Source organism: Ascaphus truei, chromosome 12 (assembly GCF_040206685.1).
Source record: "Ascaphus truei isolate aAscTru1 chromosome 12, aAscTru1.hap1, whole genome shotgun sequence".
NCBI lineage: Eukaryota > Metazoa > Chordata > Amphibia > Anura > Ascaphidae > Ascaphus > Ascaphus truei.
This window is the reverse complement of record NC_134494.1, coordinates 48,131,023-48,146,043: the sequence shown is the minus strand read 5'-3', so window position 1 is coordinate 48,146,043 and position 15,021 is coordinate 48,131,023. Positions and strand designations below refer to the sequence as shown.

Below are 15,021 nucleotides of genomic sequence, written 5' to 3'. Positions count from 1 at the left end.
TTCCAGCAGGTAAGTGGGTCGTAGTAAATATGGTGTACATTCAATAAAGGCTCATCAAATTATGCGGTGAGCTGAAAGATGAACTGACGCTATAGAGGGTAAGTGGTATCACATTTGTTCCGTGCTTCGCCCGCTGGTGCCCCAACGGTGGATGGCGTTCTGCGTCACATCCGCCGGTGTCCCAGCTGCTTCCAGATACTAGGAGAAAGGGGCGGGTATGCAGCAATGGGTCCTCTCGGCTCAGGAATCAGCAGCTCTCACTTGCAGGCTTAGCTCTACGCGTTTCGCTGATCTCTGTCAGCTTCGTCAGGAGAATTTATATAGCGCCATTAATGTACATAGCGCTTCACAGCAGTGATACATGTGACAATCATATAAATAACAAATAATACAAATAACAGATCATGGGAATAAGTGTTTTAGACATAAATGTAGCATTGTGGAAGAGGAGTCTCTGCTCCGAGGAGCTTACAATCTAATTGGTAGGAATAACCTATAGAGACAGTAGGAGGGCGTTCTGGTAAGTGCCTCTGTAGAGGACCAAGCTTTATGTATTGTGTATAGTATTATCCACGGTGCTACACATATACTTCTTTAAGCAAGTAAGTTAATCTTTGAAAACGCTATAATCTGTTTTTTCTTTATTATTATTTGTGTTAATGTGTTGAATTTTGAAATTATAAGTAATTTGAGCAATACCAAAAATAGTTTTGTGTAAAAGTATGTTTTTCTGTGTTTCTTATTGTTTGTTTTTCCTGTATTGTAATGTTGTTATTTAATGCTTGTAAACCCAATTAAAAAAACACTAAAAAAAGAAAAAAGTTATGTTGGATAAATACTGTATATAGATAGTTATTTATACACATACACTGTATTGTCCCATTGCACTTCCCCCTCCCGTCTTCTCTCTGTCTGAGCTGCCTTTGCATTTCAATAGAGAAAAGCCTTTTGTGTCTCTACTGGTCATTTTCACACCAGGCGACCTGTTTCCACCTTATCTTATTTCCCACAGTCTCTCCCCATCCATTGCAACCAGATATCCATCTTACATACACTGCATATAATATTTTATTTCTGTATTTCTGCCTACCTGATGAAGGACCCTGAGAGGTTAGAAACCTAATATTGCCTTAGTAATTTAAGAATACATTGTAGCTGCTGAGTTACACTGAGTGGAGGATTAATAGACACTGAAGGGCAGACACTTAGTGATCCCTGGGAAGCAGGATCTTCTCTGATTGATCACAGGACAATGAATCGATCGGCAGCTTAGGTAATTAGTTTTCAATAAAGGTAATCAAAGGCTGTGTATATTAAAACAACATTTTTTGTCATTAAAGTGCCGCTTGGATTGCCTTTTTTAAACAGAAGAATATATAATCTAGCTGCTACACTGTACACTATATCCTATTAATGTTTAATATCTTGTATATGCTGTGTAATAAGTGAGACAATAATTTCCCTGTGCCAAACATTGCATTCCGTGGGTGAAGATTCTATCACAAGCAGCGATACTGCACCACGTCAAGAAATCCTGACCCTGTGGGATCAAAGCTCTATCAATCTCATTTTAGAAAGGTTTTTACAAGGTTTATACTCTAAACACAGTAAGAAAGGGGGGCTCAACTCCAGTCCTCAAGACCCCCCGACAGGTCAGGTCTCCAACTGAGCCACTGATTCAGCCACCTGTGCTGAAACAGGGATATCCTTAAAACCTAAACTGTTGGGGGGTCTTGAGGACTGGAGTTGAGCCCCCCTTTCTCGCTTATCCCAGACTTATGCATCTTTGAAATCCCTGTGCTACTGTGACATGATTTAGCTTTGATTCTAGGTCTATGTTCTGTGGAGAGGCCGGTGTGTGTGTGTGTGTGTGTGTGTGTGTGTGTGTGTGTGTGTGTGTGTGTGTGTGTGTGTGTGTGTGTGTGTGTGTGTGTGTGTGTGTGTGTGTGTGTGTGTGTGTGTGTGTGTGTGTGTGTGTGTGTGTGTTTGTGTGTCAGGTTTAAGACCTACATTTGCAGCACTTTTAAACATTTGTTAAACTATGAAACCACTATTAACAATGTTATCCCCCAGTTACAGTATGCTGCCCGAGTATCATCCAGGGACCCAACAAAGACACTTATTTACATTGCGCATCCTTTGTGTGAAAGACACAGTCATATTAAAGTGACAGTGCTTCAAAGATAGAAACTCCTGTTCTCAAATAATTAGCGAGACAAAAGCTCTTAATGATCCATTGAATTCTTCCTGTGCCTCTCACAAGGTTTCCCATCACAGAGATAACATATCATGGGAGGGTTACTGGATTAGATTCTCACATTAATTAGTCATTAGGCATTTTTAGTTTCTCACTTCTGAAGAAGTTCCAAAGCCCTCTCCCGCCTTAAACCTCTCACTGACTGCCCCACACCTCTGGAATGCCCTTCCCCTCAGTACCCGACTAGCACCCTCTCTATCCACCTTTAATACCCACCTTAAGACACAGTTGCTTAACAAAGCATATACGTAGCTCTGTGGCTGATACTATACACCTGATACATAAACCTTAGCCCCTTGCAGACGCACTTACCAGAATTCCCTCCTACTGTATCTGTACGTTCTTCCTACCTACTAATTAGATTGTAAGCTCTTCTGGGCAGGGACTCCTTTTCCTAAATGTTACTTTTATGCCTGAAGCACTTATTCCCATGATCTGTTATTTGTAGTATGTGTTATTTATATGATTGTCACGTGTTTTACTGCTGTGAAGCGCTATGTACATTAATGGCGCTATATAAATAAAGACATACATACATACAATTAAAAATAAGGCTAAAACAGCAACTTGTATGATGTGTCACTTGGATTTTTTGTTTGCTTTCCTCTGGATCAAAATACTGTAAATACAAATATAGTATAAGTATCTGTCATCTAAATTTAGCATAGGTTGAACTTGATGGATGCGTGTCTTTTTTCAGACTCATCTACTATGTATTTGTCTAACTAACTGTGTAACTGTTTAACTATGTAACTGTGTAACTTTCTACTAATTGTAACTGTGTGACTACGTAACAGTGTAACTAACTTACAAACTGTGTAACTGTGTAACTGTGTAACTGTGTAACTGTGTAACTATGTAACTGTCTACTAACTGTGTAACTGTGTAATTGTGTATCTGTGTGACTATGTAACGGTGTAACAGTGTAACTATGTAACTGTGTAACTGTAACTGTGTAACTGTCTAGTAACTGTGTAACTGTGTGACTATGTAACTATGTAACTGTCTACTAACTGTGTAACTGTGTGACTATGTAACTGTCTACTAACTGTGTAACTATGTGACTATGTAACTGTCTACTAACTGTTTAACTGTGTGACTATGCAACGGTGTAACTGTCTACTAACTGTGTAACTGTGTGACTATGTATCTGTGTAACTGTCTACTAACTGTGTGACTGTGTGACTGTGTGACTATGTAACTGTCTAATAACTGTGTAACTATGTGACTATGTGACTATGTAACTGTCTACTAACTGTAACTGTGTGACTGTAACGGTGTAACTGTCTACTAACTGTGTAACTGTGTAACTGTGTGACTATGTAACTGTGTAACTGTGTGACTATGTAACTGTGTAACTGTGTGACTATGTGACTATGTGACTATGTAACTGTCTACTAACTGTAACTGTGTGACTGTAACGGTGTAACTGTCTACTAACTGTGTAACTGTGTAACTGTGTGACTGTGTGACTATGTAACTGTGTAACTGTGTAACTGTGTGACTATGTAACTGTGTAACTGTGTGACTATGTGACTATGTGACTATGTAACTGTCTACTAACTGTAACTGTGTGACTATGTAACTGTGTAACTGTGTGACTATGTAACTGTGTAACTGTGTGACTATGTAACTGTGTGACTATGTAACTGTGTGACCATGTAACTGTGTGACTATGTAACGGTGTAACTGTCTACTAACTGTGTAACTGTGTGACTATGTAACTGTCTACTAACTGTGTAAATGTGTGACTATGTAACGGTGTAACTGTCTACTAACTGTGTAACTGTGTGGCTATGTAACTGTGTAACTGTGTGACTATGTAACTGTGTAACTGTGTGACTATGTAACTGTGTAACTGTGTGACCATGTAACTGTGTGACTATGTAACGGTGTAACTGTGTAACTGTGTAACTGTGTGACTATGTAACTGTCTACTAACTGTGTAACTATGTGACTATGTAACTGTCTACTAACTGTGTAACTGTGTGACTATGTAACTGTCTACTAACTGTGTAACTATGTGACTATGTAACTGTGTAACTGTCTACTAACTGTGTAACTGTGTGACTATATAACTGTCTACTAACTGTGTAACTGTGTAACTGTGTGACTATGTAACGGTGTAACTGTGTAACTATGTAACTATGTAACTATGTAACTATGTAACTATGTAACTGTGTAACTGTCTACTAACTGTGTAACTGTGTGACTATGTAACTGTCTACTAACTGTGTAACTGTGTAACTGTGTGACTATGTAATGGTGTAACAGTGTGACTGTGTAACTGTGTGACTATGTAACAGTCTAGGTAACTGTGTAACTATCTAACTGTCTTACTAACTGTGTAACGAGGTTACTGTGTAACTCTGTCACTGTGTACCTCTGTAGCTGTGTAACTAACTGTGTGACTATGTAACTATGTAACTGTCTAACTAACTGTGTAGCGAGGTAACTGTGTAGCTGTGTAACTAACTGTGTGACTATGTAACTATCTAACTAACTGTGTAACGAGGTAACTGTGTAACGGTCTTACCAGCTGTGTATCGAGGTAACTGTGTAACTGTCTAACTAGTTGTGTAACGAGGTAACAGTGTAACTGTGTAACTAACTGTGTGACTATGTAACTATCTAACTAACTGTGTAGCGAGGTAACTGTGTAGCTGTGTAACTAACTGTGTGACTATGTAACTATGTAACTAACTGTGTAACGAGGTAACTGTGTAACTGTGTAACTAACTGTGTGACTATGTAACTATCTAACTAACTGTGTAACGAGGTAACTGTGTAACGGTCTTACCAGCTGTGTATCGAGGTAACTGTGTAACTGTCTAACTAGTTGTGTAACGAGGTAACAGTGTAACTGTGTAACTAACTGTGTGACTATGTAACTATCTAACTAACTGTGTAACGAGGTAACTGTGTAAATGTGTAACTAACTGTGTGACTATGTAACTGTGTAACTAAGTGTGTAACGAGGTAACTGTAACTGCATAACTAACTGTGTGACTGTTTAACTGTCTAACTAACTGTGTAACAAGGTAACTGTGTAACTGTCTAACTAGCTGTGTAACTGTGTAACTAATTGTGTGACTATGTAACTATGTATCTGTCTAACTAACTGTGTGACGAGGTAACTGTGTAACTGTAACTAACTGTGTGACTATGTAACTGTCTAACTGTCTAACTAACTGTGTAACAAGGTAACTGTGTAACTGTCTAACTAGCTGTGTAACTGTGTAACTGTGTAACTGTGTAACTCTGTAACTGTGTAACTCTGTAACTGTGTAACTGTGTGACTGTGTAACTGTGTAACTGTGTAACTGTGTAACTGTGTGACTGTGTAACTGTGTAACTGTGTAACTGTGTAACTGTGTAATGAGGTAACTGTGTAACTGTGTAACTGTGTAACTGTGTAATGAGGTAACTGTGTAACTGTGTAACTGTGTAACTGTGTGACTATGTAACTGTCTAGGTAACTGTGTAACTGGTTTAAAAAAATAGAAAGAAAAATCTTTTTCTTGGCAGATTTTGTACAGACAAAGAGGTATAACGGGAGGCTAACAATAATCAGCTACTGTAGGAATTTTACACAAACTGTTAAGAATACAGGATGTAAAATAAAAAGTAAATTGCCACATTAAGAGTTATTGATTATTTCTAAAGAAGCCAAATACATGGATACATTATTTAAAAAGTACTTTTTTCCTGGTACGTGTATCAGATACACATACACAAAATCTGTACAAAGATGATCTTTATTTCAGTTTGAAAGGAATTCAATAGCGTTCTCTAATTCTTATCATGGTGTCATTGTCTGTCTTTTATATCTCTGGGGACCTGGGGGGGGAGGAGGGGGGGTGCAGGGATCTGGCCTTAATCACTGTGCAGATTTATGGGTTTTCTTTCTGCTACTGAGGAATTACACCCAATCCCACCCTCTACTGTCTTCCACTGCCCGAGGCCAAGCTGCTGTCCTATTTATTACAGAAGATGTACATATATATATATATATATATATATATATATATATATATATACATATATATATATATATATATATATATATATATACAGTATAACGAACTGTAAACGCTCGTTCAATATATCCAATTAAAATAATATTGTAATATTAATTCAAACCCAATGAAAGGGTATATGATAAGGACAATATAGTGCTAGAACAACTGAAGATATTAGACAAAATATACTGATATAAACAAATAAGATAGTGCCCGATTTAATTAAAAAATAGTCAAATATTAAATCAATAACAAATATATAAATATTGAGAAGTTAATCACAATCAAATGAAAAGTCCACATAAATGTCCGTGAAAAAATAAAGTTAAAATACATCCAATGCCGTGACTTCTCCGCAGCCTCTCTGAGGATGAGGTTTGATGAGGAGAGATGGAGCACTACAGGAAAAAACTGCTAGAGAGTTGTGTTCCCAATAAAAAGGTTTAATGGATTAGAGCATAGTACACAAAAAATGAGCCCTGGGGCCCCCACCAACGCGTTTCGAGCTTGCGCTCTTTCTCAAGGTGCACCTTGAGAAAGAGCGCAAGCTCGAAACGCGTTGGTGGGGGCCCCAGGGCTCATTTTTTGTGTACTATGCTCTAATCCATTAAACCTTTTTATTGGGAACACAACTCTCTAGCAGTTTTTTCCTGTAGTGCTCCATCTCTCCTCATCAAACCTCTGAATATCCTGGAGAACAGGCAGCACACGTCCATGGAAGAAAAGACCCACAAAAGACCCATCTAACAGTGAGTGATTTGCTCCTTTTACACCACAGATATCCTATTCAATGTATGAGACTGGACACAAGCAAGTGTGAGTATTCATCAAGCAAGGGATGTTGCTCTTCCAGCTTATTGATGCAATGGAAGTGGTGTGATACTTTAAAGGGTTATTAATCGTGGGACACTTCAAGGATTTGGAATTATGTTTTCATACACATTATCCAGCAAATGGTCAGGTCTGTGTTAGAGCACTACACAGCGTTGTTTACTCTCTGAGGATGAGCACACCTTTTTTTCTGCTATATATATATATATATATATATATATATATATATATATATACATGTAGAGGTATCAGTACCGTGTTAACATCACCGGAAGAAGAGATCAGTGTATCTCGAAAGCTCGTACAAATAAAAGCATTTCGTTAGCCACAGAACGGTATCATCTATTTATTTTTTGATAATATATATATATATATATATAATTATATTACCTTGTAAACCAATGAAGGCGGCACATCTGGCACAAAGCCGTTGACGGTATATAAATATATTTCATGGTTTTTGTATCACACTATTATACATACACAATTACATACACAGCACAATAATTAAATAAATCAACAGAAATACAAGAGACACAGGGACCTATGTACGGTATGAATGTCTCCTACAATTGGGAGGAGACTGATGCAAACATACAGTAACTGCCTTACATTTATTTAAGCCCCAAAATTCTATGAGAATCTTTTCTTGGATAGATTTGGTGCTCTTTTTTTGTTATACATTTGCAGCCTGTGAGATTTTGGATTCACTATCCCTCTCACACCCTTTGGTTTCCTGGACTGCAGGTGTGGGGGGGGGGGGGGGGGTATAGAGGGGGTCACTATCCCTCTCACACCCTTTGGTTTCCTGGACTGCAGGTGTGGGGGGGGGGTATAGAGGGGGTCACTATCCCTCTCACACCCTTTGGTTTCCTGGACTGCAGGTGTGGGGGGGGGGGGTATAGAGGGGGTCACTATCCCTCTCACACCCTTTGGTTTCCTGGACTGCAGGTGGGGGGGGGGTATAGAGGGGGTCACTATCCCTCTCACACCCTTTGGTTTCCTGGACTGCAGGTGTGGGGGGGGTATAGAGGGGGTCACTATCCCTCTCACACCCTTTGGTTTCCTGGACTGCAGGTGTGGGGGGGGGTATAGAGGGGGTCACTATCCCTCTCACACCCTTTGGTTTCCTGGACTGCAGGTGGGGGGGGGGGGGGTATAGAGGGGGTCACTGTTAGTCAGTCTCCAGTAGGTCTCTGTAATGAGTTTCTGTCTGGCAGGCCTGAGATTGTAGACCAGAGGTGGGGCAAGTTTCAGGATATCCCTGCTTCAGCACAGGTGGCTCAATCAGTGGCTCAGTCGAAGACCTCTGGTCTACAATCTCAGGTTTGTCAGACAGAAACTCACTACAGGGACTTACTGGAGACTGACCATCAGTGACCCCCTTTCTCCCCCCCTCCCCACCTGCAGTTCAGGAAATAAAAGGGTGTGAAGGGTATAGAGAATATCTATCACAGACTCCCAGCTGCAAATGTATAACAAAAAAAGTGTACCAAATCTATCACTTACAGCAGGAAGTAAATCATCTCCGTGTAATGTCCTTGAATTTCCTCTCCTGATACCATTAGCTACTGTATGTCTCTGTGAGTCTCCCATAAAGTGTTAAAAACATCCACTTCGATTGTAAGCTCTTTGGGGCAGAGTCTCCCTTTGCCGTATCTTGTCAGTTACCTGTTGCACGTATCCCCATTGTTTGTGATGTATTTACCTTTCATTGTAATTCGTGTACATCCTGCATACAGCGCTGCTGCTATATCAGTTAAACGATACATACATAGGCAACAGAAATGAATGGAAGCGCTGAGCCCTGGCGCACTCTTCTCACCGGGTAATAGTGTCTCTCCTCACCCTGCTCAGGCGGGGAACTCTCAGGCACGCAGGCCAGTGAGAAACAAAGTGTTGAGTATCACCAAGCCGCTGTTGGCAATGAGCGTGAAGATGATCTTCCTAAGGCTGCGTTTATAGTAGACGCACATGCCTCTCGCCCGAGTGATGGGTGAACTGAGCTGGAAGCAAATGGGGTGCCGATGGGGAGCCGTGGCAGATGCGTCACCAGGCTGGTTCACCCTCATTGGCTGAACCGTTCATGTGACGCGGCCATCATGAGGGAAAAAACGAATTAATTTGACGCTTGAAAATTCTGCCACGTGGTCGCTCTGCATCCCGCCTGCGCTCACGTGCACTATGGCCGCCATCATTGACATCCACAGATTTATTCTCATGGCATGTCGTCGCAGTTACTATAATCGCGATCTTAAGGTGAGGTACAGAGTCCTAGCGTCCGTAACCACACAGTGCATCTAAAACCTTATTGCATAATATGTAACCCGGCTGTAACCATGAACAACTATTAAAAAGTATCAACACCTGAAATAGGATCTTTATTTGGTGGATATATACGGTGTGTGGCCAGGGCCGCTGTGATTTGCGCAGGGCTAGGTGCAGGGGCTTTTGCGGGGCCTGTTACCTTGTCCGGCTTGGCATCTCCTCCTCAGACAACTCAGCATCATGACATCGCAGAGATTCACCACTCAATAAGTCACTTGATGTCACAGCGCCATGTTGTCATGGCAATGCAACATCACATTGTTGTGGCAAACATGGTGCCATGCGCCATTCTGTCATGTTGTCGTGGCAATGCGACGCCATTTTACATCATGGCGCCATGATAACGGGACACTGTAGGAGAAGATGCCGCCGGACAAGGTGAAAGACTCATACAGAGGCCCCCACATTCTACCCCTGCAATCAGTTTCATTGTTGTGGGGAAGAGCGCGGGGTCTCTGTAACCGCGGGGCCTCTGTAACCGCGGGGCCTCTGTAACCGCGGGGCCTCTGTAACCGCGGGGCCTCTGTAACCGCGGGGCCTCTGTAACCGCGGGACCTCTGTAACCGCGGGGCCTCTGTAACCGCGGGGTCTCTGTAACCGCGGGACCTCTGTAACCGCGGGACCTCTGTAACCGCGGGGCCTCTGTAACCGCGGGGCCTCTGTAACCGCGGGGTCTCTGTAACCGCGGGGCCTCTGTAACCGCGGGGTCTCTGTAACCGCGGGGCCTCTGTAACCGCGGGGCCTCTGTAACCGCGGGACCTCTGTAACCGCGGGGCCTCTGTAACCGCGGGACCTCTGTAACCGCGGGGCCTCTGTAACCGCGGGGCCTCTGTAACCGCGGGGCCTCTGTAACCGCGGGGCCTCTGTAACCGCGGGACCTCTGTAACCGCGGGGCCTCTGTAACCGCGGGGCCTCTGTAACCGCGGGACCTCTGTAACCGCGGGACCTCTGTAACCGCGGGGCCTCTGTAACCGCGGGGCCTCTGTAACCGCGGGGCCTCTGTAACCGCGGGGTCTCTGTAACCGCGGGGCCTCTGTAACCGCGGGGCCTCTGTAACCGCGGGGCCTCTGTAACCGCGGGGCCTCTGTAACCGCGGGGCCTCTGTAACCGCGGGGCCTCTGTAACCGCGGGGCCTCTGTAACCGCGGGGCCTCTGTAACCGCGGGGCCTCTGTAACCGCGGGGCCTCTGTAACCGCGGGGCCTCTGTAACCGCGGGGCCTCTGTAACCGCGGGGTCTCTGTAACCGCGGGACCTCTGTAACCGCGGGGCCTCTGTAACCGCGGGGTCTCTGTAACCGCGGGGCCTCTGTAACCGCGGGGCCTCTGTAACCGCGGGGCCTCTGTAACCGCGGGACCTCTGTAACCGCGGGACCTCTGTAACCGCGGGACCTCTGTAACCGCGGGACCTCTGTAACCGCGGGGCCTCTGTAACCGCGGGGTCTCTGTAACCGCGGGGCCTCTGTAACCGCGGGGCCTCTGTAACCGCGGGGCCTCTGTAACCGCGGGGCCTCTGTAACCGCGGGGCCTCTGTAACCGCGGGGCCTCTGTAACCGCGGGGCCTCTGTAACCGCGGGACCTCTGTAACCGCGGGGCCTCTGTAACCGCGGGGCCTCTGTAACCACGCTGCTCGTTGCACTCACACCGATAGAACCGCCATCAAGCCGACCCTGGTGTGGCGCCCCAAGCAGGATAAGAGCGCAATGCAGAGTGCGGAAAGCACACTTATTTGTACAGGACCTCTTGGCAAGGAAAGGGTTATTTCTGTAGGCCCCCTCTTTCTATGGCGGGCATGGTGGGACCGATTTATTCATTAAACTGCAATATTTCAGATTGAAGTAAGTTGGAGTTGCCGTGTCCTGATCGGCACTATCGCAGTTGAATGAATAACCCTCCATGGGTGAACCTGAATTACCTGCCCATATCCCCTGAGATGTGTTTTACCCTGCGGTTGAAACATGAAAATAATATGATACTGTGCTGGTAAGAGGATTCCACTTCCTTGTGTGCCTGTCCAAGCTCGTCAACACTCTCATCCTGCCAGCTGATTGGTTGGTATTATCTTCAATCCTTGGATAAGAGGGTCATATCATATCATGGTGATCATACGGAGATGCAGAGAAAGAGGGGGGCAGGATCCTTACCTACACAGCATCATGGTGGATGTTGGAATATACATCCCTTTCCTATCCTGTCTGCTAGGAGCGGCCAGCGGTTTACCTTTGCAGGTGAGATGCTAAAAGGAATATGTATCAAGGATGTTTTCTTTGATACATGCGGTGCAGTTTGTTTTGCCCCATTTATGTCTTTATACGCAACCCCCTAAATTTGTATGTCACTGATGTGTAATATGAGGACCGGATCCACACAAACACAATACAGGCAGTCCTCGGTTATCCGACACAATGTGTTACTCGAAATGGCGTTGGATAGCGAAACGTTGTAAAGCGAAACACGTTTTCCCATAGGAACGCTGTTTAAATGAAAGGTTCCGTTCCTGAAGGCATTTTTAACACTAAAATACACCAAATATTTTATGCAAGCTATAAGATATGCAGCACACACATAAATTATATAGTGTATATACTGTATTATATATATATAAATAATATAACATAAAATATAATATATTATATAGTATAAAATAATATTATATAGTATAATATTATATATACACGCTCTTACGGTGCTTTGCAACGTTGTTTATGTGAAATGTGTATGTATATATACACATACAAAAGGTTGCAAAGCGTCGTAAGAGCGTTGGATAAGCCGTTTTGGCGTTGTAAAAATGAACATAGGTATGCATTGCACAGCGTTGGATAAGCCATTCGTTGTAAAGCGAAGCGTTGTAAAACGAGGACTGCCTGTAGCCCATTATTGACATAATGCAGATTATGTCCTGGTGCTCGGGTTGGAAAACCCCAGTTTTGATGGCCAATGGAAACACCATGTACGTGATTACTTTGCAAGGTGCTGCGTGTACATTGCGTGTATGTTGCGTGTAGTAGAGTGGCACAGCTCATTTTGCAGCATGGCTCATTTTTGCCTGCAACCGGGAAATGGTCTTGAATTCCCGATAACATTATGGGGTCTATGAATTGAAGCAGAGGTGGTGAAATTATAGGGCAAGACAATTACACCATCTGGTGCAGTGTTTTTACGGCTGAATTATATCGACTTTATACATGGACCACAAAATCTGTGGTCACTCACTGTATCTCCAGTGGACTCCCACCATTTAGAAAACAATGGATTATTGATAGATTGCTGTGTACTACAATTGTAACTTTGATCAAACCTTTCTGGGATGACTTCAGTGGTTTGCAGACTCCTTGTTGTGAAAACTCGAGTTCTCTCCTTTAGTGGTACATTTTACTCACTGTATCTCCAGCGGACCCCATCTTCTCCCCACCCAAAAACCCAGCCACGTAGTGTCAACGTTGAAGGTGATTTGATGGAAATAAAGTGGTCATCACAATGACTATTTTGCTTTTGCAGATTTCCATTGCCGTCGATAACCAGAAGGGTGAGTGTTACTTCCAAACGGAGTCATGGAGAACTACCTGGTGGTAACCCTACTCCTACCATGCCTTATTGCCATTGAATCCACATTAGATATCCCAAACCCTTTACAAGTCCATGTTTAACACACTCAACCCTCCCAATAACAGTGACACCTGGATAGAGCCTCATTATCCCTTTTCAGTATTATGAATGCCCCTAAATCCAGAGAGATCGACAGAGCATAGCTCTATTAACCCTCTCTCTGATAGATAAGCATCTTGCCATACCACCCTTTCATTATCAGACAGACTCGCAGGGAATCCCTCCACTGTAAGAGCATTAAACTCTTCAGGGCCAGGCACACTAGCAATGGAGTGTGTTCCGCTTGCAGTGAACTGGTTACAGGCCAAAGAGCAGGACAAGGTGACCATTCAGGTGATTCGTGTGCTTGTCTCTCCGCAGAAGGCAATGGGAGACTTGAACAAGATGGAGAGGACGTGTGCAGTATTATCACTAAAAGCAACCAAGGTACAAGATGTGTGCATGTGAATGCATGTGCATGCATGTGTCCATGTCATGCCAGGCCAGCATGGACTGACTCAAAGGTTCTGATGGGTAAATTTATAAGGAAGAGGAGATGTATGGGGTGTAGGGGGGTGGGGTTCTATGTCTCAACATATAGAAAAGTGGTGTTTAAACAGGCTGCTCTGTTTTTTAGAGCAGAGCTTTTTTTAGACAAATATAAGGGGAAAAGAGTGGTGCAGAGAGACGCAGAATGTGATACCTCTCATTATAATCTGTGCCCCATGTAACTCCCCCCCCAACTCCTCCTACTGACTCTCCCCAAGGTGCAAGCTGGGGCAGATGGGGCATAATTGGTGCAAATGCTTTGATACATAGGTGAAAGATGAAAAGACCCCAGTTTTGCCCCCGAATTGGCTTGATACGTAGACCCCATGGAGCAAAATCTCACGTAGACTCTGTGCTAGAGTCCTAAAAAAAAAAAGGTTCAGGAACTCTCAGCAGATCCAAGGTATTATGGGCAGGGCCGTCGTCATAACAGCATTATAGGGCCCCGGGCAGAGCAGTGCACAGAGCCCTGCAAAATTTCTCTCGCGAATGCAGACACGCCCCTCTCCGCTACTCTCGTTATTTTTCTCCTTCTACCGTGTTAGCGGGGGATTTGAATGTTGAGGCGGGTGATCGGAAAATTAGTGTTAAATTCTGGTCTGTGCATAGATTAGCGTGGGGCCCCTATGCTCGCGGGCCCCGGGCAACTGCCCAACGTGCCCATGCGTTAAGACGGCACTGATTGTGGGGCCCAGATTTGAAAAGCACTATGTTGACTGAGAACTATACCACGTACGTTGTATTGTATCTACGAGCTGGGCAGTTTAGAGTATTTGTAAATGCTTTGTCCCCCACCAGGCCCAGGAACCCGCATCTGGGTTAGGCTGCAATAAAAAACGTTAAAACAAGCATAATTCCTATCGTCCCTAACCTTAACCTTTATCCTAAAACCCCCTACCCTAAACCGTTACCCTAAAACTCCCTACCCTAACCCCTTAGCTTAACCACTAAAATCCTAAAAGATAACCCCCTAGCGTAACCACGAAAACCTCTAAAACTAACCCCATACCATAACCATTAAAACACCTAAAACTAACCCCATACCCAGCCACTATAACTTACCTTCTCCTAGAAGCGGTCGGCGGTCGAGGTTCCAGCGGTGGATCAGCTCCGGCGGAGGGTCCCTCTGTGGCCGAATGCTGGCGGTCATTTGGACGCGGCGAAGCAGCCACATCCAAATGTCCCATTCCGCTTACATACACCTACACCCATTAACATATATTTATTTATTTATTTATAAAAATCTTTTACCAGGAAGTATAGAGAAAAAAAGGCAAAAAAGCTTTTTTTTGCCTTTTTTTCTCTATGCTTACCTCTACAGCGCTACGCCCTCTAGGGATGGCACCCATCAAGTGAAGATTCCTCAACAATAGAGTGGACTCACACTAAACGAGAAGGATTCCTCATCTCTATGTGAGTACTTGTTTATCCTGTTATATGGATGAAGTCT

General features: G+C 43.8%; 1 protein-coding gene across 1 annotated transcript in view; it reads left to right on the top strand.

The window, feature by feature from the left end:
- The first annotated feature begins 11,590 nt into the window (after positions 1–11,590).
- The window catches only part of LOC142463876 (astacin-like metalloendopeptidase), a 34,521-nt gene continuing 31,090 nt past the window's right edge, over positions 11,591–15,021 (top strand). The window contains exons 1-3 of the mRNA XM_075566693.1: positions 11,591–11,662; positions 12,936–12,963; positions 13,404–13,469. Of these exons, the coding sequence (XP_075422808.1) occupies positions 11,591–11,662; positions 12,936–12,963; positions 13,404–13,469 (166 nt within the window). The remainder of the gene's footprint in view (positions 11,663–12,935; positions 12,964–13,403; positions 13,470–15,021) is intronic.